The sequence below is a fragment of the Phascolarctos cinereus genome, unplaced genomic scaffold (genome assembly GCF_003287225.1).
Source record: "Phascolarctos cinereus isolate Bilbo 61053 unplaced genomic scaffold, phaCin_HiC Scaffold_9;HRSCAF=440, whole genome shotgun sequence".
Lineage (NCBI taxonomy): Eukaryota > Metazoa > Chordata > Mammalia > Diprotodontia > Phascolarctidae > Phascolarctos > Phascolarctos cinereus.
Window position 1 is genome coordinate 230,435,345 of NW_027556402.1, and position 25,855 is coordinate 230,461,199.

Genomic DNA, 25,855 nt, shown 5'->3' on the forward strand with positions numbered 1-25,855 from the left:
TTTAAGTGAAACGTTGTACAAAATATCTAAATGTTGGTATTCTTATTTGTCTTTCCTTAGTATATTCTTAGTGTCTTCCCTTTAAATTGCCTGTGTCAAAATTTTAAATAAACTCTTAAGAGTTGAATTGAAGGTAGTGAAGATAGAAAAAAAGTTCTCATTTTACCTTTTGATAGCATTAATCTATTCAGAACAAGCAGGGGAACATTAAATATTCATTGACACTATGTATCAACTTGTATCAACTGCTCTCTTAATTTTAATCCACCTGGAGTCGGTAATTGCTCCCTTTCTCCTTGTGAATCAGTCTGCTAAAAAACAAGCAGACAGAAAACCAAAGGAAAAACCTCTTCCCCTGAAACCTTGAGCAAGAGTACACTCTTGCCTCTACTCACCCTGTAGTCCATGTCTTCATCTCCCTTTTGGGCATCTAGTTATTTGCTGTCCTTCTTTCTGGTCGTGCTCTCTCCATTCTCTAAGTGGCTCCCAGGCTTCCTCTCTTCTTCAGTTCTTGCCCTCTCTCCACCTCAGAGACATGTGTCTACTTCTTCATGTCTCCTCAAGCACAACTTCCTCACCTGCCATCATCATGTGGGATTGTAAACTCCTTTGAGCTCCTTGAAATTGTTCATTTTTAGAAACACTGATCCTTCCATTTCTTTCTGCCTCATTTTTACTATTCTCTGCCATAACCTCTTCCTAGTCTAGTTGCTCTGTTTTCTCATGGCCACACATTCTTGACCCGGTCAGTGATTGACCAATTAGGCTGCATACCATCCTCAGCCCTTGCCTCCTTGTCCTGACTCTGCTCTTGTCTCGCTGAACATCAGCCATTTTTGCCTCTACCTGTAAAGAATTCTGTTGGAGGAAATTATTGTGTGATACCAATTAAGCCTGCTACAAATTTGTTAGCTAAATCTCAGCTGGACCTTCAGTGCTGCATTGCAGCCTTTTGATGCTCAAGGATCATTTAAGTTTTTGTTTTTGCATCCCTAGCACCTAACACAGTGTAGGGGCTTAATAAAGATCTGTGAATTGGTCTCTCCCTGTCTCTGCTAGGAGTATATGACATTTTCTCTTCCCTCTTTAAGCCTGCCAAACTATTCTTCCCCCCCCCAGCAGAGAACTTCACCTATTCTATGCTAATAAAGTTTTTTTAAAAATCTTTTTATTTATTTAGATTTATCAACAATCACTTCCATAAGCTTTTGAATTTTAAATTTTTCTCCCCCTTCTTTTCCTCCTCCCTCACCAAGACTGCACACAGTCTGATGTAGGCTATACATATACATTCCTATTTGCTAATAAAGTTTTAAGCCATCTCTGATCAGCTCCTTTTTTCTTCCCTGTTCAGTACCTCAGTGCTCTCTAAATCATCCTTATTCTCTCAGCAACATCCCCCCTCCCACTCCCATTCTGTCCTCTGCTCTAGTCTGAGGAGTAGGGGGCCATTTTCCTTAGATCATAGGACCAGGAACCAGAAGGGAGCTTGCAGAAACTATCCCCTTCTGTCCCTCAGAGTTTGTCTCCTTGATCATTCTCTTTCTTGAAGCTTCATTCTTTCCTTATGCATTGACTTCTTCTTGGCTGCCTAAATGTGGTCAGTTCTTCCTCCTCAAAACCTTGACTACTCTTCTTACAAATTATTCTTCTGTTTATCTTCTCACTTGCATAGCCAAACTCTTAAAAAGAATTTTATGGTTATTGTTGTCATCTCATATCCTACTCCCACCTTGCAAATATGGCTTCTAACCCCACCACATACTGAAACTATTCTCTCCAAGGTAGCTAATGATATCTTACCTGCTAAATGTGATGGGAGTTTGTCATTATTCATTCTGTTCTTCTCTGTAGCTTTTGACCCAGGTCCACCACCCATTCTTCCTTTGGCTTCTGTGACCCTGCTGTTCTGATTCTCTTCCATGTTCAGTCTTAGAGGTTCCTCTGACTACTGACCTCCCTGGCTTCCTTTAAGTCTCATTTGCAGTTCTACTTTCTGCCATCCCTAACTTCTCTTAATTCCTATGTTTTCCCTCTTTTAATTATTTCCTATTTATCCCATATGTAGATAGCTTTCTTTGTATATATATTTGCATATTATCTCCCTCATTAGAGTGTAAGCTCCTTAAAGTCAAGAATTGTCTTTTGTCTCTATGTCCCCAGTGCTTAGCACAGTGCCTGGGATATATATAGTAGGTGCTTAGTAAATGTTTATTGGTTGATTAATAGATCACCAACAATCAACCATCATTTATTAAGCACCAACTATGTTCTAGGTACTATGCTGGGCAGTGGGGAATACAGAGACAAATAAAATATTTTGCTCCCAAGTAGCTTACCACCAAGGGAGACAGTGTGTACGCATACACACTATCAACAAAATAAATACAAAGTCATTGGGGAGGGTGGGAGAATCTAGCTAGGGGGATCAGGAAAAGCCTCACATAGGAAGTTTGAGTTTTGAAAGAAACAAGGGGTTTGTTAGAAGTGAAGGTGAGGAGGGAGTGATTACAGGCATGAGGGGCAGTTAGTGCAACAGCTGGGAGGCAGAAAAAAGGCCAAGTTGGTGGGACTGAAGAGTTCATAAAAGAGACCAAAGTATAATATTCTGGAAAGGTAGTTTGAAACCTGATAGTGAAATCCTTCAAATACCAAATAAAGGAGTTGGTATTGTGAAGGTATTGGGGAGGAACTGGAGTTTATTGAGGTGCAGGGTAAAATGGTCACATCTGTCTTTGAAAATCACAACTATGTAGATATGGATTGGAAAGAGAAGTTTCAGACGGGGAGGATACTAAATAGAAGATTATCGAAGTGGTCCAGTTGAAAGGTGATAAAGACCTGAATTAGGATGGTGGCTATGTTGAGTTGAGAGAAGAGGATGGATTCAGGAGATATGGAGGTAGAATTGAGAAGGCTTGACAGCTTATCAGTACTGTGGGGTACTGGAGAGTGAGGTGTTCAGGACAATGCCATCATTGTGGGTCAGGTATCTAGGATGGTGGTGCCCTCCACTGGAATGGAGAAGGAAGTTCAGAAGAAGGGTGAGTTGGATTTGCATTGTTTGGGGTGTAGCAAAGAAGAAGGGCATTTGGAGGAGGAAACTGTTGTTGTTGGTATTGGTCCTGACATCACAGGTGATGACTTGATGTGTGAGTTAATTGGATTTTAAGTGAGGCAGAGTTGCACAAAGTTGTCAGCCTCACTCTGTCTTCCTGAATCTTCGAAGTCCAGTGGCAAGACAAAAGTCAAGGTGACTGGTGATGTCCCTGAATGCATTGGATGACCTTGGCACATCTGATGTCTGACCAAGCTTTAAGCAGTCCACATAGCCTGCTTCAGTCACCTTCACAGCTGTTGGAACAAATTTTTCTCATTTGCCGATTCTGCTGGGGAAGTCTTCACATGCTTGGGGTAGACACCCCCTCTCCAACTCAGCCAAAGAGTTTGAGGCCTCTTGGTTCCCCTCAATCTGGTTTAGCCTGTCTGCCTAGACAGCTTTACTGGGTCTGGCCAGTGCACATTCTACAGCTTCTTGGAGCCACGGGTATGAGTTGGGTGACAGGTAGACAGCAAAGAAGGTAAATGAGCAGCCCTGAAAAGGGCTTGGCAAGCCTTCATACCAGAGGTGCTAGGAGGCAGTGAGCTTTGGTCTGTAAATGTCGAGTTGAGATGCCCTTGGGACTTGTAGTTCAAAATATCTAGTAGGCAGTAATTGGTAATATAGGACTGGAGCTCAGCATAGGATATAGAGATCCCAGCTGGCTGCACACAGATGATAACTAAACCTATGGGTACTGATGAGGTTACTAAGGGAGTATAAAAAGAGAGGGTATTGGAGGACTACTAGGGTCATCCACTGCATCCCAGACCCCAGTTGTCTTGACTTTTGTCTTGCCTCTGTACTCAGGAAGAGAGAGTGAAGCTAATGACTTTGTGCAAGTTTGCCTCACTTAATCCAGTTCACTCACAAGTCAAGACATCACTCATGAAATCAGTGGTTCTCTTTGAAAACAAAGAACGAACAACATAGACAGAAGAGAGAGCCCAGTAAAAACTTGAGACATACTTGAAGTTAAGGGTTATGATATGGATAATGGTCCAACAAAGGAGATTGAACAGGAGTGGTCTAATAGGTAGGAAAAGCAAGAGTACAATGTCAGAAAAACTCACAAGAGAGCATCCAGTAGGAAGAGGTGATCAGTGGCGTCAGGCTGCAGAGAGGCCAGTCAGGATGAAGAATGAGAAAAGGCCGTCAGATTTGGCAGTTAAGAGATCGTGGTTAACTTTAGAGAGAAAGTTTAGTTTTGTGATGAGATCAGAAACCAGATTGCAAGGAGATGAGAAGTTAATGAGAAAAGTGGAAGCAATGAGAATAGGTAGTTTTTTTCCTAGGAGTTTTAATGGGAAGAAAGCTGTAGGGTCATAGCTTGAGGATATGAATCTAGTGAGTTGATTTTTAAGGATAGAGAGACCTGAATGTTTTTGTAGACAGGAGGAGAGAGATTGATGATTAGAAAATGAAGGGATGCTTTTGAGGGCAACATACTGGAGAAGGCTGTGGGATCAAGGACACATAGAGAGCTTGGTCTTGGTGAGAAGGGCCACTTCTCCATCAAAGATGAGTAAAAGAGGAGTTATGGGGGATGATATCAAGGAGTTTTGAGATGTGGAGAAAGAGGAAAGAAAGATCTCGTAGTGAAAGGCCTCTATTTTGTCAGGAAAATATAAAGCCGGGTCCAAGTCTTCTGTTAAGAGAGTGAGTGAAGGGGAGGTGAGTTTTCCTAATTCCTTGTTTCTAGTAGTCTTTCGTCTCTCCAGTTCATCCTTTAAACAACTGCCTCATTAATAGAACTGGGGCGGGGGGCCGGGGGTCATGCAGCTAGGTTTCACAGTGGATAGAGCACCGGCCCTGAAGTCAGGAGGACCTGAGTTCAAATGTGGCCTCAGACCAAACACTTGACACTAGCTGTGTGACCTTGGGCAAGTCACTTACCTCCAGTTGCCTTTATTCATATATATATATATATATATATAACTATATATATAGTTTTATATATATATATATAACTATATATATATAGTTATATATATATAGTTATATATATATATATAACTATATATATAGTTATATATATATATATATAGTTATATAACTATATATATAGTTATATAAAACCTCAGACTATGTTATTCCTTCTTTCCCTCTAGTATAAATATATTTCTTAGTCTGACATTTAAAATCTTCGCAATCTGGCTTTTACCTGCCTCTCCATACATTTAATATTCCTCCACTTCTTGCACCCTGTTTTTTAGCCAGAGTGGCCTATGAGCTGCTCCCTAAAATGCATATTCCCATCTCTCTTGCCTCCATGCCTGACACAGATTTTTCTGCATGTCTGCAGTACAATATTTCCTAACCTCAGAGAAGTAATAAAATTGACTCCCAGTTAGGAACCCTTTGTTTCAGTCATGTCTGACTCTTTGTGACCCTTTCTGGGGTTTTCTTGGCAAAGATACTGGAGTGGTTTGCCATTTCCTTCTCCAGCTTATTTTATGGATGAGAAACTGAGGCAAACAGGGTTAAGTGACTTGCCCAGGGTCACACAACTAGTAAGTATATGAAGCCAGATTTCCTGACTTGGGCCCAGCAGACTGTTTTTCCTGTTTGTCTTTATATCTATCTTCATTGCCTACAGTAATGCCCTATATATAGTAGGCACTTCAATTCAATAAATAATAATTATTATTATTATTGTTGTTATTTTTTGGTTAGGCAATGGGGTTAAGTGACTAGCCCAGGGTCACACAGCAGGTAAGTGTCAGGTGTTTGGTCTGAGGCCAGATTTGAACTCAGGTTCTCCTGACTTCAGGGCCGGTGCTTCATCCACTGCGCCACCTAGCTGTCCCTAACAATTATTATTAATTTACTATCATAGCTTGTTCTGTAAAACTGTTGCTTCAAAATAGAGATTTTTAAAAAACTTGTATACATTAATTCTTGCTTTTAAAAAGAGTCCAACAGAAATATTAGTGCTATCCTTTGGAGAACTGCAAAATGCTGACAAAACTAGGTATTTATTCAACAGGTGGGGCTTCTAATCCAAACAAGCGATGACGAGGAAGTGGACAGATGATGAAATGCAGCACTCCTTTGGAATTGTGCCTAAGCCAGGCTGTGGTGGCTCTTGTTATTAGGGATATAGCCAAGCAGATGCCACATCACCATCGTATTTCATTTCTTCATCTGTGGAGCAGCAGCAGAAAGCTGCTACCCGAATGGCTTTTGGCAGCCTTTTGTTTGGATAGTTGCTGAAAGTCTCTAGATCTGCTTATGTGATGTTTGAAACTGATGGACTGATCTCCAACTTTGCTAGGTTGGAAATATGGCACCTTTCTCTACTTAATCTCCCTTGCTCAGTAGAAACTGGAGAAGCCAGTTAATTTAGTCCATCATGTTTGTTGTAAAAAGCGTTAGAACTTTTTGGTAAATCATAATGACTGGGTGTAGGTATGCAGAAACTAAATGAGAAATTAATTTCCTTCAAGACAATGTACTTAGAATCTGAAGATACATTCATTAGTAAGTGGTACTTTTGTAGAAAATACCAAATATTTTTCATATGTTTGATAAGACAGACATTAAGAACCTACTCTGCAGTACTTAAAATTAGGGACCAGAGCTTTGAGCTTTATGTCTGGATGGTTATGGCTTTGCTAAACTTTTCATTTGGATGAGTTTTTGTTCCCTAAATTGGAGAAAGGAAATTTCCATATTGCAGCTTGATGACCTAGCCAATCAAGCAGTCAGACAAGGTTTTTTTTAATCTTTTAGTTGGTGAAAACGGTTAGGCTTATTAGGAGGTACAGGTAAGAATAGAACTTTAGTATAGCTGAATTCGTAAGTGTACTTGTCAAGCAGTGTGGATTTCTTTTTACAAAACAGAACAATGTTTCATTGATATCCTCTAGATACTCCAGTAACCTTGGAGAAGTTCCTTTCTTTCTCTTGGCCTCTACTTCCTTATATGTAAAATGAGGCGGTCTATTCTCCAAAATCTATGAGGTCAGCTCTGATACTGCATCTTATGAGTCATAGTACCTAGAAGAATCAATTAAAGGCAACAAATACTTGTGTCTGCTCTGTTAGGCATTGAAACCGGGGAAAAAAAAATCAGATAAACTAAGGACTGGATTTGGAGTCAGAAGACCTGGGTTCAGATCTTGGCTTTTCACACTAATCTTTAAAATTGCCATCCCTGCTTGTATAGTAGCTCAAGTGTTCACTTTGGGGTCAAGAGAAACCTGCTTTCAGATTCCACTTGGGCAAGTCACTTAAGGAAACCCAGTTTCCATACCTGTAAACTGGGGATAATACCAACATAGTACTATTGTGAGGCTCAAATAAGATAGTCTATTCTGTATAAAGCATTTTGAAAAATTTTAAGTGTCCTATAAATGTCTTAATTGGTATTATGATGAAAAATGGCTTCTCCAGAGTTACTTAAGCAGTTAATATCCATGTTCATTTTAATCTAGGTTTCTTAAAGTTTCTTCCTTCAGTAATTCTTTAATGCTTATAATGAAAGGCGTCAGTTGTTTGTGGGGTTCTTGTTAGACTGGAACAGAGAGAAGTGAAGGGGAGTAGTAATACAAAGCAAGACTGAAAAGATAGGTGAGAGCCAGATTGTGGAGGACTTTTACGTGCCTGAATCAGTAGTTTGTATTTTATCATAAAGACAGTTGGAAGCAACTGAAGACTTTTGAGTAGGGAACTGACGTGAGGAGCCCTGTGTTTGAGAATATCAATTGAGCGGTTGTGGATAGACATACCAGTGAGGGGGTGGACTGGAAAGAAGAATAGCAATTAGGAGGATTTTGCAATAATCAGGCAAAAGATGATTCAGGTTTGAACTACGGTGGTAGTTGTGTGAGGGAGAGGACAGATCTGAAAAGAGATGTCATAGAGTTAGAAAAGATAAAACCTGGCAACTGATTAGATAGGAAGAATGAGAGAGAGAATTAGGGTCTAGACTTCTCTCCAAGCAGTCAAGTACGACTCTTAAAAAGCAGAAGGGCTACTTCTTTTTTTCTTTTTTTAAGTTTTCAACATCCACTTTTATAAGATTTTGAGTTCCAAATTTTTTCCCCTTCCCTCCCTCCCCTTTCCCCTCTCCAAGATGGCAAGCAGTCTGATATAGGCTGTACATGTATAATCATATTAAACGTATTTCCACGTTAGTCATGTTGTAAAAGAAGAATCAGAACAAAAGGGAAAAACCACGATAAAGAGAAAATAGTATGCTTTGACCTGCATTTAGACTCCATAGTTCTTTCTCTGGATGTGGATGGCATTTTCTATCATGAGTCTTTTGGAATTGTCTTAGATTGTTGTATTTCCTTTTTTTAAAAAATTAATTTATTTTGAATTATCAACAATCACTTCCATAGGCTTTTGAGTTTTACATTTTTGTCCCTCTTCTTCCCCCCCCCACCAAGATGGCACTCAATCTGATATAGGCTATGCATATACATTACTATTAAACATTTTCACATTAGTGATGTTGTACGGAAGAATTAGAACCAATAGGAGGAACCACCAGAAAGAGGAAACACAACACAACAGAAGGAAAAAAATAGCAAATAGTATGCTTTGATCTGCATTCAAATTCCGTAGTTCTTTCTTCATATATGGATAGCATTTTCCATCATGAGGCCTTTGGAGAGGTCTTAGATCCTTGTATTGCTGAGAAGGGTTAACTCTATCAGTATTAGTCATCGCATGATGTGGCTGTTACTGTGTACAAAGTTCTCCTGGTTCTGCTCGCTTCACTCCACATCAGACCATACAAGTCTTTCCAAATTTTTCTGAAGTCAGCCTGTTCATCATTTCTTTTCTTTTTTTTTTAATTTTTAATTTTTTTAAAATTTTTTAATTTTTTCCATATGCTTTTGAGTTGAAAATTTTTCTCCCTTTTCCTCCCCCTCACCCTCTCCAAGATGGCTCACAATCTGATATAGGCTTTACACTTACATACCAATTAAACATATTTTCACATTAGTGAAGTTGTAAGTAAAAATTAAAACCAATAGGAGGAACCATCAGAAAAATGAAACAAAACTCTACAGAAGGTAAAAATAAAGTGATAGCAATTCGACTTCCATAGTTCTTTCTTTGGATGTGGACAGCATTTTCCATCCTGAGGCCTTTGGAGATGTCTTAGATCCTCCTAATGCTGAGAAGGGTTCAGTTTAACAATCTCAGTCATTGTATAACGTGGCTGTTATTGTGTACAAAGTCCTTTTGGTTCTGCTCACTTCACTCAGCATCAGACCATATAAGTTTTTCCAGGTTTTTCTGAAGTCAGCTTGTTCATCATTTCTTACAGCACAATAGTATTCCATATACCACAACTTTTTTAGCCATTCCCCAGTTGATGGGCATCCCCTCAATTTCCAATTCTTTGCCACCACAAAAAGAACTGCTATAAATATTTTTGTACATGTGGGTCCTTTTCCCATTTGTATGGTCTCTCTGGGATACAGCCCTAGAAGTGCTATTGCTGGGTCAAAGGGTAGGCACATTTTGATAGCCCTTTGGGCATAGTTCCAAATTGCTCTCCAAAATGGTTGGATCATTTCACAGCTCTACTAACAATGCATTAGTGTTCCAATTTTCCCACATCTTCTCCAGCATTTATCATTTTCCTGTACTGTCATATTGGCCAGTCTCATAGGTGTGGTTGGTACCTTAGAGTTGTTTTGATTTATATTCTCTAATCAGTAGTGATTTACAGCATTTTTTCATATGACTATAGATGGCTTTAATTTCTTCATCTGAGAACTGCCTGTTTATATGCTTTGACCATTTATCAGTTGGGGAATGAGAAGGGCTATACAGATGCAAAGAATAAAACAATCCCTAATTGTAACTTAAATGGAAACCTCTCTTCGATGGCCTCCATCTTCACTTTTACTCCAGTTTCTGATGAAGAGGTAGCCCTTCTCATTCCCCATTTCACGTGTGGTCCCTGTGCTTTAGAACCTCTAAGGGGGTTGCCTGTCAGCTGAGGAATGGCTAAAAAAACTGTGGTGTATGAATGTGAATAAAACATTGTAGCAGTGTAAGAAATAGCAAAGAGATGATCTCAGAGAGTTGTGGGTAGTGTGGACTACTTTAATACCATATCTCAGCTGTGGAACTTTGCTTAGTGCCTGGGGCTTTCTTACCCCAAAACATCCTTCTGCCATGCTGACCCCCTCCTTCCATTGGTGAGTTCCTCCCTTTTGAGTAGTTCCTCCAGTTTTAATTTCCCTCCTGCTTTTCTTTGGACTTTCCAGATTTCAACACCGTGCCTTCTTGTGGGTGTCTTCTCTTTATGCCACTCCCCTCAACAAAGCTGTTAGACTGTAAGCTCCTTGGAGAGAGGAGCTGTCTTTCTTTATCGTATTTGTGTCCCCAGCACATAGCACAGTGCCTGGCACACAGTAAACTCTTAATAAATACTTCTTACCTTGCCTTAACATGTAGATTGAAGTGAACAGAATCAGGAGACTGGTTTATACAGTGATAACATTGTAAATAAATACAACTCTGAAAGACTTCAGAATGCTTGATGACCAACAGTGTCCAGAGGACCTGTAATAAAGCACAGGGGCCACACGTGAAATGGATGCCAGGTACAGAATGAGATATACATTTTTGTACACGACCACTCTGTGAATTTGTTTTGCTTGACCATGCTTATTTGTTACCTGGATGGATTTTTTTCTGTTTTTAATTTGGGAGTGCTATTTTGGGTTGGGGGAGAAGAGGGCTTAGCAAAAAAAAAAAAAGGCCAATAGGCATTCAGAAATGCATAGAAGAGAACAGAAGGTGGCACAGACAAAGCAGGGCAGTTTGGAAAGTGATTCACTGAGAATTGGAAGCCAAGGTGACCAAGTGGAAGGAAGCAGGAGAGCCATGCTCCCCTCTGTGGAGCTCTACCAAGCACATCTAGAAAATGCACCAGGCTGAATTCTGGTGGGGAAACGCAGAAAAAGGCACAGGAGTCATTGATCCAGACCAGCTAGCCCTACCATGTAGGAGCACTGCAGCACCCAGAGAGGGGCTGTGCACCCCTAGACACATACCAGGGCACAGCAGCAGGATCAGGTGTAAAACTGGCAGCTTTGTTGCTCACTGTCTAATTTCAGGTCATAGATCCAGGGCTAGTATTCCTAGGTAGGGAGACCCTGGATGAGTATTAAGAAAGAAAATTCAGAAGCCAACAGCAAGTGTGTGGCTCGGTCTCCAAGCAAAGAACAGGGTCTCAGTTCTAACAGCTAGCCCAGCCTGCAGAGGAGTAACTAGGGTATAAATGCTGGACCAAAAGGGAGCTTACAACTGCCACTCTGAGCCAAAAGAGCTTTCCAGTTGGCTGATAGGAACTGAGTCTGCCAGCTCAGACTCAAACCCAGGTCAGGAACTTGCAGACCAGGGGGCAGCAATCAAACTTTGCCCTGGCTGAGATCACTTTTAGAGCACTGAAAGCTTTGCAGGTCCCCAGGCTGTCTTTGAAATCCTGGAAAACAGTGCTCAGTACCCCAAGAAAGCAGCAATGGAACAAGGCCAGACTTTCCGAAGTGCAGCAGAGCCTGTCCTAAATCGAGTTTGAAGTCAAGAAGTATGCTGGAAGAATGGGCAAACAAAAAAAAGAATCTCCCTATAAGGAGCTATTCTTATGGCAGGGGAAGCTCAAGACAGAAACCCAGAAGAGAAATCACTCCAAAATACCTAGAAGAAAGGAAAAACACAGCTTGTTCACAAACAAGTAGAATTCCTGGAAGAGATGAAGCAAGAGTTAAAATATCTTTTTATAAATGAAAAGAGAGCACTTGAAGAAAAATTTGGAAAAGAAATGAAAGCAATGGAAGAAAGCATTGGATAGGGAATTAACAGGGGAATGACACAGGATGTGCAAAGTGTTGCCCAAGCAACAGATTTCCATAAAATTAGAATGAACAAAATAGAAGCTAGTGACAATGAAGAAAAACATGAAAATGTAAACATGAGTGAACAGTGATAAAAGACTAAACAAGGAGAAACTCTTTATGTTCAAATATGGGGAGGTGATGGTACACAAGCATTCCCTCTGATCCCCGTTGTCATCAGGAGTTATAGGGGGAATCTGATTAGACAAGGCCAAGGAGTGGTTCTGTCATGGCCAGATTACACATAAAAAGAATGGAAGGAGAAGCAAAGAGGAATACACTGGAGTAAAGGGAAAGGGAGGTTGGGGGAAAATTATTTCACATAATCAGGATGTGCTAGTAGACATCTATATAGAGGAGCAGGTAGGGGAAACAGCTGACCCTTGAACCTCACTCTTATCTCAACTGATCAGAAGAAAGACACACACAGAGTTGAGTATAGAAATACATATCACTAAATAACAAAAGGGAGGAGGGGGAATTAAAGAGAGGGCAGAGTAAGGGAGGAATTAGTCCTAAGCAAAACAAACAAAAGGTTGTACAAAAATGTATCTAGCTTCTTTTCAGGGGCCAAAGAATGGGAATCTGAGGGAGTGCCCATTAATTAGAGAATGGTTGAACAAGTTATCTTATATAAATGTGATGGAATGCCATTTTGCCACCAGTACCAAGATTCCATTTGTAATGAGGAAACATGCCACCTGGTAGAGAGGGGAAGGGCTCAGAATGAGACAAATTTTTTTTGGACTTGACCAGTGTAGAAATTTGTTTCGATTGACTATTTATGTTTGTAATAGCTTTCATTTTTCTTGTGTTCTCAGATAGGGTGGACAGATGAGATGGTGGATTTTGGTTGATTTAAAAAAAATCTTTTTAACAAAGAATTTTCACACATTGAATTTAACACATATATTTTAAAGCAAGAGAGATGAAATGGAGATTCAGTTTCATATACCATCCTCGTTTGTGTTCAGATGTGTATAGGAAAATGTTCTTTATTAAATCCAGAGTTTAAAAAAATTTTAAAGTAAGATGATGCTTTAAAAAAAAAAGGCAGTTTGAAAAGAATAGCCCTACTTACATTCTTCCCTATAAACTAGATTAACAAGAGTTAAATAATTATAGCCAGAAAGCCTATTTCTATTTCAGTTGAGGTCCATACAATAAAATTTTTATTAAAAAAAAATTTTTTTTTGTTAAGCAATAGGGGTAAGTGACTTGCCCAGGGTCATACAGCTAGTAGTAAGTGTTATGTGTCTGAGGCCTAATTTGAACTCAGGTCCTCCTGAATCCAGGGCCGGTGCTCTATCCGCTGTGCTACCTAGCTGGCCCTAAAATTTATTTTTAAAAGATCACTTTATATGTTTCAGGGTTTGCAAACTGCTTTATATTATTTTCAATAAAGATTTTTAAAAATTAGTTTGTATGGACTTTATTGGAGTTTATATATATGTATGTGTATATCATTCTATTCATATTTTAAAATTAAGAACAGGAAATGCAAAACTATTCAATAAATAAAACAAAGAATTTTTAAAATGCAAGAGGTTAATTCTCCATCATGGTCATTTAAGGGGGTGCTCTGAAGGCTACGTCCTGGGCCTCTTCTACCTCTATACTATTTGGTTGTTTATTTCATCATCTCCCATGGATTCAGCTGTCATCCTTAAGTCTGTGATTCTCAAATTCATTTGTCTGGCCTAATCTCTAACCTCCAGAATCCTATCTCTGACTGCTTATTGGACACTTCAAACTATACCATAAACATCTTAAACTCAACATGTCCAAAAATGAACTCATTTTCCCCCAAAAACCACTCTTCTTAACTTCCCTGTCACTGTCAGGGGCACCGCTATAGTCTTAGTCCTCCAGGCTCACAACCTACGTGCCATCCTTACCTCCTCACTCTCAGCCCACCGTATCCAAAGTGGTGCCAAGTCCTGTCGATTTTGCCTCCAGGGTATTTCTCTTATACACCACCTTTCCTCTTTTATCACTACTGCCACCCTGGTACAAAAACTTCATCCCCTCATGCCTGGATTTTTCAAGTAGTCTGCTGGTAGTTTTCCTTGCCTCAGATCTCCCTACTCCAGGCCATCCTCCATTCATCTGTCAAATTGATCTTTCTAAGCTCAGGTCTGATTATGTTACACTTGTCTCTTCCCATCCCAATTCAATCAACTCCAGTGGTTCCCGGTCACCTCCATAATCAAATATAAAATCCTGTTTTGCTTTTAAAGCCCTTTATAACCTGGCCTCTTCCTTCCTTTACAGTTTTCTTATACTCTACTGACTTCCCCACCCACTTCACTCCAGTGACAGTGGCCTTACTCTTCCTCACACAAGATATTCCCATCTCCTAACTGGGAATTTTCATTGGCTGTCCCTCATGCCTGGAATTTTTCTTCCTTCTCATCTCTACTTCATAGCTTCCCTAGCTTCCTTCAAACCCCAGATTTAATCACACTTTCTACAAGAAGCTTTTCCCTACCCTTATTAATCATTGTGCCTTCCTTCTGAGATTGTCTCCAAGTTACCCTGCATATAGCTTGTTTGCACATCGTTTGAGGGCAGCTACTATTTTTCCCCTTTTCTTTGTGTCCCCCCCCCTTAGCATAGTGTCTGGCACATAGTTGGTGCTTAATAAATGTTTATTGATTTTACTTAAGTGTGAAATACGCCACTAATAGAGGCATGTTGAATTCAGCAAGTATTTATTTAGTCCTGGTCTGAAAGTCAGTGTACATTGTATATTTTCATCTTGTGATCTTTTAGGAGATTGTCACTAAAGAATTAAAACATGCTGTGTTTTTGCAAGTATAGGTGTAAATAAGGTCTTCACTTGTAAATGTTTGACCAGGAGGATTGGTGAAGTTAAGCGAAAGACTAGATTTGGCTGCTGGGCTGAAGATTCTCTACTTTTGCTTTTCAGTTAATCTGGCAAAAGCAAAAAATGAGATTCTACCTTTAGTTGATGATTTGGCAATAGAATAATAGAGCATTTTAACTGTAAAAATGTGTCTGCTGCCAAAGTGGTGTTTTGTAGTGAAGCGTTTCAAAGAATCTGCATTGGAAGGGACCACTGACCATTTAGTCCTACCTGAACAAAAATTCCTTTTATATTGTATCAGGCAAGTGATCATTAAGTCTTCTAATAAAGATTGTGAAGTAGAACTCACTAGCTTCCAAGGTAACACATTCCACCTGATAGATCACAGAATTTGAGTTAGCAGGGACCTCGCAGACCATCCCTTACATTGAGCCTAAATCTGCCTCTGTAACTTCTACTTTGGGGGTAAAAGAACATGCCTCTTCCACCTGAAAGTTCTTCAAAGACTTGAAGATAGTTATATTCTCCCTAAGTTTTCTCTAGGCCATCATCCATATTCTTTACAGTTTATGATCATTTTCTGGGCATGTGGAGGGAGTCTGTGGCAGAGTGGACAGAAGGAAGACGTGGGTTCAAGTATGCTGCAGTGGGGATTCCTGTTTCATTTGGGTTTGTACTAGTTGGCTACTGAGGTCTCAGAATTCTCAAGTCCTACCTCTGGGTAAAATACTCCCAGGTATCTGCTTATCTTGAGTAATACTACCAACTCCAAATTGTCACTGCACCTTGTTTTAGCTGAGAAAATTTCCACCTAAGTACAGATTTTCTGTCACTAAATTCAAAACAGCCAGAAAGCAAAATTATATCATCTTGGCGTGCCACATTTGTACCTGTCCCAGTAAAAGTGATTCCTGAGCTTTTTCGGAATGGAATGGAGTATTGTAGTAGCTTATTTTAGTGGCTAGCAGCCTGGCAGTGACCCAGGTAGGTAGTAGAAAGGTTGCTTCTTCTAATATATCTTCCCCTTCTCTCTGCTCCCTTCTTTGATGCTAATTTTCATTTAATTTTAACTAAATATATGAGTTGGCTGGGGAGGCATATGATATATTTTTCCCCATGTCAGTATTTTCTTAGCACGTTAATGGATACTGGCATTCAAATGTGATTTGGTTTATTTAATATCATGTTTTCTGTCTTTAGAACTGATCTCCCTTCCCTTCCCCATTCCCCTCAATTAAATTCTGTATTTCTAGCATCATTTGTTCCTTCACCTTTTCTGATACTAACATACATGTGTGCCCTTTTAGAAAGAGCTATTGTTTATGAAAGCACTTGGAGGAAGAACATAAGGTATTTGCTAAAAGCAAAGAGTCTGTGTTCTTATTTATACTTTTGTTTTTGGGCACTATTTTCATTTAACAGGTAATCTCAGTTATGCATATACATGCATACATATATACATACAGAGAGTGACACACAAGTAAATGTTTTAAAGCACAAGTGGCTTCTAAACTCATTTGATCCATGAACCATTGAAAATGAAAGCATTCAAATTAATATTCTTATTTTAAATTAATTCATTGAATTTCTTTATCTCTGAACTTTTCCCTGTTTATATGTTATTGCCCACTGTAGGAGGTTCATTTCTCATGGCAGATGTAGTACCTTTTGTCGGACCTTGTTATCAAAATAAGCTTGAGGCATATATCTTTGGCTAGCATATTAGGTGACTTAATGTGTTATTGGTGGTATTGTTTTGGTTTTGGTAGCAAGCAATTGTTGGTTTGATTTGGGTGATCCTTGGGAGTCAGGAGAGACCAAGTTTAAATCCTAGCTCAGTGGTATGTCCCAATGGTAATTTGCTTCCCCTTTGAGTTTCTTCATTTGGGTATTGTAGGGCAAATGCTTTATAAACTCTAAAGGGCTGTATAAATGTGCTTCCTGAATAAACTTTTATGGGTACTTAATCCATCTGTAGCCCATTCTCACCTAATTTACTTATCTTCTGACAATAGTAATGTTTACCTTGATAATGGGAATAATAGAGTAGATGATTAAATGTTTATAGCAGTAAGACAAATACTTAAGCAGTAAAAAAGATCATTAATCAACTAAGATATGCAAAGATGGACAGCATAATTATTCAAACTAATCTAGGACTTATTTGCAGTGACATCTATAATGTACCAGAGATTAATGGATTAGGTCCCCATTTCTGGTTGTTGGCACTCATTTATACAAATATAGTAGGTGATTTTATAATATACAGATAAGAATCTGGCCACAAATGAAATATGCTTTTATTCAATTTATTATGCTAATGAAACACATATTAACAAATTGGTTTTGTTTTGTGCAAGATTTTCATTTATTTTAACTGCATATCAAGGTAAAAGGCTCATTTTCTCCTGCCCCTTTCAGTTGGACCCAAGTGAAAGGTTAATAAAAGTTAAGGTTAAATTTAAATCTCTCATATACTTATTTATAAAGTCTATAGATGGTACACTGTGAATTTTGATTTTTTTTACCAAAATAGCTACATCCTTGGAATTGTAAGTTTTCCACAGGGCTTTTATGGGAAATTTATCATTATGGTCTATCACAGTTGGATCTTGCACATCTCATCAGTTTCTCTCTCTCTCTCTCTCTCTCTCTCTCTCTCTCTCTCTTAAATATAAATTTATTTATTTTTAGTTTTCAACATTTACTTCCACAAGATTTTGAGTTCCAAATTTTCACCCCATGTCACCCTTCTCCCCACCCCACGATGGCATGCATTCTGAATGCCCCTTCCCCTAATCTGTGCTGTCTTCTATCTCTCCCCCCCTTCTCTTATCCCCTTCCCTTTCTGTTTTCCTGTAGGGAAGGATAGATTTCTGTACCCCATTTCCTGTATTTCTTATTTCCCAGTTGCATGTAAAAACTTTTTTTTAACATGTGTTTTTAAAAATTTGGCCAAATTTTCTCCCTCCTTCCCCATCCACTCTCATTGAAAAGGCAAGCAACTCAATATAGGTTATACATGTGCAGTTATGCAAAACACTTCCATAGTAGACATGTTGTGAAATATTAACTCTTATTTCCCTTAATCCTGTCCTGCCCCCCCCATTTATTCTGTTCTTTCTTTTGACCCTGTCCCTCCTCAGAAGTATTTGCTTCTGATTATGCCCTTTCCCAATCTGCCCTCCTCTCTGTCATCCCCCTGCTGTCTTGTTCCCTTCCCCCCCATTTCCCTGTAGGGTAAGACAGATTTTCATACCCCATTGAATGTGTGTATATGTTATTCCCTCCCTAAGCCAAATCCTATGAGAATAAGATTCACTCATTCCCTCTCACCTTCCTCCCCTTTCCCTCCACTGTAAGAGCCTTTTCTTTTCTGTTTTTTTGTGAGATAATTTACCCCATTCTACCTCTCCCTCTCCTCCTCCTCCTCTCTCTCTCATCCCTTAATTTTATTCTCCAGATATCACCCCTTCATCTTCAACTCACCCTGTGCCTTCTATCTTTCTATCTATCTATACATACATATAATTTTTTCCCTCCAACTACCCTAATACTGATAAAGGTGTCATGAGTTATAAATATCTTTTCATGCAGGAATATTAAACAGTTCAACCTTAATAAGTCTCTTATGATTTCTCTTTCCTGTTTACCTCTTCATTTTCCACTTGAGTCTTGTATTTGAAAGTCAAATTTTCTATTCAGCTCTGGTCTTCATCAAAAATGCTTGAAAGTCCTCTATTTCACTGAATTACCATTTTTTCCCCTGAAGGATTATACTCAGTTTTGCTGGGTGGGTGATTCTTGGTTGTAATCCTGTCTCCTTTGCCCTCTGGAATATTATATTCCATGCCCTGCGGTCCTTTAATGTAGAAGCTGCTAAATCTTGTGTTATCCTGATTGTGTTTCCACAAAACTTCCTTTCCCATTTTTTTCCCTAGTGTATTTCATCCTCCCTTCCATTCCTTTCTTTTTTTAAAAAATGTAACCAAGTCACTTCAATGCCCTCTGTCTTATTCAATTCCCTCTGATCCCTCTGTGATACTGGGTTTCTGGGAGGATACTTATTTCCTCCATTAGAATGCATATGTTTCATCCTTTTTTAGCCCTTCTGATTCTCCTATGTTTGTATTTTGAAGTTTCTGCTTAGCTCTGTTCTTTTTACCAGTAATGTTTATAAGTCCTCTCTTCCGTTAAAGTTCTATTTTTTTTCCCCTGTAGGTTTATATTCAGTTTTACTGGATAAATCATTCTCTGTCTTAAGCATATATCTTTTGCTTTTTAGAATATCACGTTCCAAGTTCTTTTTCTTTTTAGTGGTAGCTATTAAATCTTGTATGATCTTGACTGTAGCCCTTTAGTAATTCTTTCATTCCAGTTGCTTGTAGAATTTTTTCTTTGCCTTGAAAGCTCTGGATTTTGGCTGTAATGTTCTTGGGAGTTTTCATTTTGAAGTTTCTTTCAGGAAATTATCAGTGGATTCTTTCTATTTTCTGTTTGCTCCCTTGGTCTAAGAATCTGAGTGGCATATGACTGTGCTGGAGTATTATTGTGCTATAAAAAATGACTGAGGAGGGGGTGTCAGGGAAATATGGGAAGACCTATATGAACTGATGTAAAGTGAAGTGAAAAGAACTGGGAGGTCATTGTGCACATTAAATGGCAATGTTGTAATGATGATTAACTGTGAAATACTTGGCTACTGTGATCAATACAGTGATCCAAGACAATTCCAAAGGACTCATGGTGAAAAAATGCTGTCTACCTCCAGAGAGAGAAATGATGAACTCTGAGTACAAATTATGCTTTTTTTTTTGGAAATATGACTGATACAGAAATGTTTTGCATGATTTCATATGTATAATTGATAAATTGCTTGCCTTCCCAGTAGGTGGAGGGAGAGAATTTAGAACTCAAAATTTAAAAAGAAAAGAATGTTAAAAATAAATAATAGATTAAGAATAAGACCAAGAGGGACTAAAAACCCAATGATGGGGAAGAGTAGGTTTAGGAGAAGTTAGTTACAGAAAAAGATAGAATAAGAAGAGGTTATGGTCCAACCAGAGAATATCAGAGTTTGTAATCAAGTGTAACATTTATGGGTAATGTTGAGCTTGGACAGCTCAGGCTGGCCATACCTGTAAGCTTTCAGTGCACCCAAAGCTATCTAATCACTGCTCTCTGGGTTTGAGTTTTGCAAACTCCTGACTTGAATTTGGGTCTGGGTAACAGCAGTATAGACTTGCTCTTGGTTGGATTTTCATTTGATTATTGCTGGCCCCAAATACCATCCGCTAGCTGGATGTCTCTGCAAGTTTAAAACGACAGAATTGTAGGCTCTCTTGGATCCTGAGCTCCTGACCTGTTTATTTATTTGTAGTCTTCAGACTGGGTTGAGGGCTGGATCTAAAATCCAAGGGTCAGAGCCATACAGTGACTGCTTAATATGTTTCTGCTCCTTGCCCAGTACACAGTTTTAGACTCCCAAACATTCTCTTCCTTGGACTTCCAGGGTGTCAAGTTCCTTCCCAAGTCCATGCTGGATCTATAATTCAGCTCTAGGGTTTGACAGGCATGCCATTTGACCCTGCACAGCTACAGACTCTTCTCTACTAAATCTCAAACCTCTTACTGCCCTAGTGTACATATCCCCAAGCCCCAACTCAGTGTCTAATGGAAGATTCTTTTCTCTGTCTTCCTGGCTAGACCCTGTCTCCAGCATCCTAAGACTTCTATTGAACTGGTCCAGAAAAAAGACTCTCTGAATTTTCCTTGTAATTACATGATCAGGACTTGGTTTGGTGTGTTTGCTAGATCTTTGTGGAATAGTTTATAGGGGATTTGGGCTATATTGCACCTTTTTCCTTAACTATTATGTTTGGTCTCAAGACTCAGTTCTAATCTCACCTTCTGCAAGAGGTCTTTCCTGGTCCCCTCAGCTTCTAGAGCCTTCTCTTCTAATATTTCCTTCTTGTACAGACCTAGTTATTCATATGTTGTCACACCATTAGAATGGAAGCTCCTTGAAAGCAGGCATTGTTTACCCTTTAAATTTAGGGAATTCTGAGAATGCCAGATATCCCTACTCAAATAAGTACAAAAACATTTCTCAATTTAGTCCATTGATAGTAAGTGTTTATTGCACTTGTGTGCCAGGCAGTTTGCCAGGTCTTGGGGATAGGCAGTAGTCAAACAGTTGCTGCTCTTAAGGAGCTTACATTGTGTTCCTTAAACCACATAATTGCATATCACCAAAGAAAGGTAATTTCTGAGGTCTCTAGCAGTTTGAGGGGGAGTTCAGGAGAAGACTCGAAAATGTGGTGAGTTTTTTTTTAACTTTTGCTTTGAATTAAACAAAACTTTATTTTATTTATGCAAATAATAAGTTTATAGAACCTCCAAGAGTACTTGAGTGCATTCTTGTCTTTGTACCTCCAGCACCTAGCACAGTTGGCATAAGCACTAATAAATACTTGTTAGTTAGAATGTAACTGAAATGGCAGGGCTGGAAAAATGAAAGTAGAAAGAAAAATCTGTAAAATTGTATATGTTCCATATATATGTATATACAAATGGAAATACTTTATTTTATTGCTTAAAACTGATTTGAGACTCTAAAAGTGGTATTTGTTGAAACTTTTTATTTCGCTTAAATCATAAACATATTCCTTATTTTATTATCTGACTTCAATTAAGATTGCTCTTGAGGCAAATATTAAATATAGATACCATACTTTTTTTTTTTAAATCTTTTTTCCTTGTGTCATTGAAACATTTTTTCATCGTGACAAAGTAGCCAGAATCCTGGGTTGGAGGTAAGGAAGATTAGGTTCAAATTGTCTGACTATAGGCTGCTTCAAGTGGAAGTTGCCTGACCACGCTTCCATTGGAGAAAATCACGGATCCTTTGTTTATTTTGATCAAACTAACTTTTGTTTCATTGATTTGTATCTGTAGTAATGTTAATCAAATCATTGGTTAAAGCTTTTTGGCTTACCTAAGTTTTATCTGTTTGTGGTATTGGGACATGTTATCTTTAGTCTCTACTTTTAATATTCTCTAGTTTAAACTATGGAGGAGGACATTCATCACAATCTGAAACGGATCTTCTTCACAGACAGAATTATGGCACCTCTCATCAGCTTCCTGGATATGCTGCCACCCATCATTCCACCGGTAACAGTTCTGTTGTCAAGTCTGTCATGACTCCGCACAGTTTTCAGAAGAGGAGTGGGAGTGCTGCACATATTTTAGTTGTGAATGTGGATAGAAAGAGAGCCATACTGAAAGGAAACTCAGATAAATATAAGAATGAAAACTTTCTATCATACTAATGGATTAATAAAGATAAATATTAGATTTAAAATTTTGCATAATATTTAGAGAAATGAAACTGTAGTTTTTTTGTGTGTCTTTGAGACCTATCTTGATTAGGCTGGAAGTACAGTAGCTCCTCCCAAGCCTGATCTCACTCCTGATCAGCACAGAAGTTTTGACCTGCAAAATGTCTGATGTGGGCAGATTTACTCCTTAGGCAGCCTGTTGCCTCCTGTGCACTCATCATCTTGGTGCTGGATTTAACAATAGGCTTTAGCCCTGCTGCAGTTCAGAATGCATAAGCTCAGGTCATATATTGACCTGAGCTTCTTCCTCTAAACAGGGATTACAGGTGGGCGCCACAAAGCCCTAAGAGATTAGAATTTTTAAAGTAAATTTTAATTTAATTGAAACAGCATTATTGGGGAAGAATTTTCTTTATTTCAAATTAATTGTAAACTGCCGGAACTTGTTTTTGTAAATGTAGGTGGAAACAATATGTATATTTATTTTTGTAATATATTTTATTTTAACATGTAGGTCTTTCTGGAATATTTGATACTAATATGAACAGTGCTGGCACTAATGCTAAAGAATCTTCAGTAATGAATTTTCTATCTGCTATTGAATCCCGAACTGCTCCAGCTACTTCTTCAGGAACTACTCTTTTACCGCAATTCAGGGCTCCATCATGGCAGACAGGTAATATTTTCTGAATTTTTAAGCTTGTCAGCAAACTAGTAATTCGTGATCCAGCATAGATTTTAAAATAATTTGTACACAAGATTTTTCTCTATGATGAAAACAAAAATTTGGTATGGCCCTTTAAAAATAGCATGAGGACTAGCTGTAACAGATCTCAAACTTTAATGTAAACCAGCGATTATCAAAACTATCTGTTACTAGCTAAGAAATAGAGTGGTGGATCAGTGGAATAGATTAGGTACACAAGACACAGTAGTAAATGACCACAGTAATGTAGTGTTTGATAAACCTGAAGGACCCTAGCTTCTGGAACGAGAATTCACTATTTGACAAAAACTGCTGGGAAAACTGGAAAACAGTATGGCAGAAATGATGTATAGACCAACATTATACATTGTGTATCAAGATAAGGTCAGAATGGGTACATGATTTAAATATAAAGGGTGATGCCATAAGCAAATTAGGAGAGCATGGAATAGTTTACCTGACTAATCTATGGAGAAGGAAAGAATTTATGACCAAATAAGAGATAGACAGCATTATGAGGTATAAAGTGGAGTAATTTTGATTATGTTAAATTAAAAAGGTTTTATATAAACAAAACTAATGCAACTCAGATTAGAAGGAAAGCAGAAAGCTAGAGAAAAATTTTTACGGCAGATGTCTCTGATAAAGGCCTCATTCTCAAATACACAGGGAACTGAGTCAAATTTATAAGAATACTAGTCTTCCCCAATTGATAAATGGTCAAAGGGTATGAACATGCAGTTTTCAGATTAAGAAATAAAAGCTGTTTATAGTCATATGAAAAAAAATGCACTATGATAAGAGAAATGCAATTAAAACAACTCTGAGGTACCACCTCACACGTATCAGATTGGCCAGTATGACAGAAAAGGAAAATGATAAATGTTGGAGGTGATGTGGGAAAATTGAGATGCTGATGCACAGCTGATAGAGTTGTGAACTGATCCAACCATTCTGGAGAACAATTTGGAACTAAGCCCAAAGGCAAATCAAACTGTGCATACCCTTTGGTCCAGCAATACCACTACTTGGTCTATATCCCAAAGAGATCAAAATAAAGGGAAAAGGACCTACTTGTACAAAAATATTTATAGCAGCTCTTTTTGTGGTGGCAAAGAATTAGAAATTGAGGGGATGCTCATCAATTGGGGAATGGCTGAACAAGTTGTGGTATATAAATGTAATGGAATACTGTTAACGCTATACAAAATTACTAGCAGACATTTCAGAAAAATCTTGAAAGACTTACATGAACTGATGATGCAAAGTGAAGTGAGCAAAGCCAGAAAAACATTGTCCACAATAACAGCAGTGTTGTACAATGATCAGTTATGAATGACTTAGCTCTTCTTAGCAATATAGTGATCCAAAGGACTCATGGGGGAAAATGCTATCATATCCAGAGAAAGAACTGATGGAGTCTGAATGCAGATAGAAACATACTATTTTCACTTTCTTCATTTTTTTCATAGTTTTCTTATGGTCTGTTTCTTCTTTCACAACATAACTGATATGGAAATACGTTTTACATGATTGCGTATATATAACCTATATCAAATTACCATCTTGGGGAGGAAAGAGCTCAGGAAGGTAGGGAGAAAATAATGGAACTCAAAATTTAGAAAAGTTAAAATTTGTCTTTACATGTAACTAGAAAAAATACCTTATTTTTAAAAAATAATGTCAGGAGTGCTAGAGTAAGGATATTACGTGAGGCTAGAGAGAAGAGCTCATCATGGCAATAGCACTTTGGGCTATATCAGTGAAAAAGATCAGAGAAGGAATAGGGCCACTGTGAAGGCCGTATGGCATGATAACAGAAGGCAAGAGGCACAGCCACTCCTTGCTTCTGTTCTTTCTTCTGAGGAGAAAATAGTATTTGGATTAGAAAGTCCCGAAGAAAAGTAGCTTATAGAGAACTGAAATCCAAGGTAAGGAGATGGTACCCAGTTGCTGTTTGTGAATTCAAGTCATCTGGTTCAAATGAAGTACCTCCATTCTAAGGTATTGAAAGTACTGGTAGATAAGATTGCCGAAACACTGTTGTTATATTTGAAAGAAGGTGAAGAATAGTAGAGATATCAAATGATTAGAGAAGGGAATAGGACTCAACTTTGAAAAGCACTTGAGTATGGTCTTCAAATTATGGGCTAGTGAGCTTGACTTTAATTCCTGAAAAAACTCTCTAATGTGTCATTAGGAAAACAGTGAGGATCTAGGAAAGGAAGTAGTGATCACAAATAGCCAGTATGGCTTCATCAACGATAGGTCATGTCAAATCAACTTCATTTTGTTTTTCTTAGAATTACTATAGTGGAGGGTCAGATATGTTTTCCTCCCATCCTGGTACTACCATAGTTGTAGAGAGGGTTCCTTTCATGTGTAGATTGAACTAGATGGCTGATGAGGTCCTTTCCAGTTCTCAGGTCATATAATTTCCATAGGATGACAGATTTAGAGCTGGACGGACCTATAGAGGTCATTTTACAAATGAGGAAACCAAGGCCATGAGAAGTCGCCCAGCCTCACACTAGCAGTAAATAGCAAAGCCAGGGCTTTGAACCCAGTCCTCTTGACCCAAAATCAGAGCTAAAGTTCAATATTAGTCCTCATGTGATACAGTACTCAAAATAAGAATATAATTTTAGACTGTCAAGAGGTAGTGTGTTATTGTGGAAAGAACACTGGATTTGGAGACAGAGGAGCTGAGTTCAGATGTCAGCTATGCCACACTTACTACCTGTATACCATACTTCCCTTCATCTCTGTGGGCCTCACTTTCCTCATTTGTAAAATCCTCATCTGTAAAATGAGCAGGCTGGCCTAGGTGAGCCTGTGAGGAAGGTGACAGTCTTGTTATAGTCTGCTTTGTTTTGACCTCAGATAGTATTGTCATCAGTTCTGGGTACCACATGGTAGAAATGACATTAATGAAGCTAATGTGTATCCAGAGGGAGGCAGTAGAATGATGAATAGTCGGGAAGTTAGGGCATGTGAGAAAGA

General features: G+C 38.6%; 1 protein-coding gene across 1 annotated transcript in view; it reads left to right on the forward strand.

Annotated features, from left to right (window-relative positions):
• The window catches only part of QSER1 (glutamine and serine rich 1), an 86,410-nt gene that overhangs the window by 22,225 nt on the left and 38,330 nt on the right, over nucleotides 1-25,855 (forward strand). Inside the window, 2 exon segments of the mRNA XM_020963938.2 lie at nucleotides 21,867-21,979; nucleotides 22,661-22,822. Coding sequence (XP_020819597.2) covers nucleotides 21,867-21,979; nucleotides 22,661-22,822 — 275 coding nt within the window.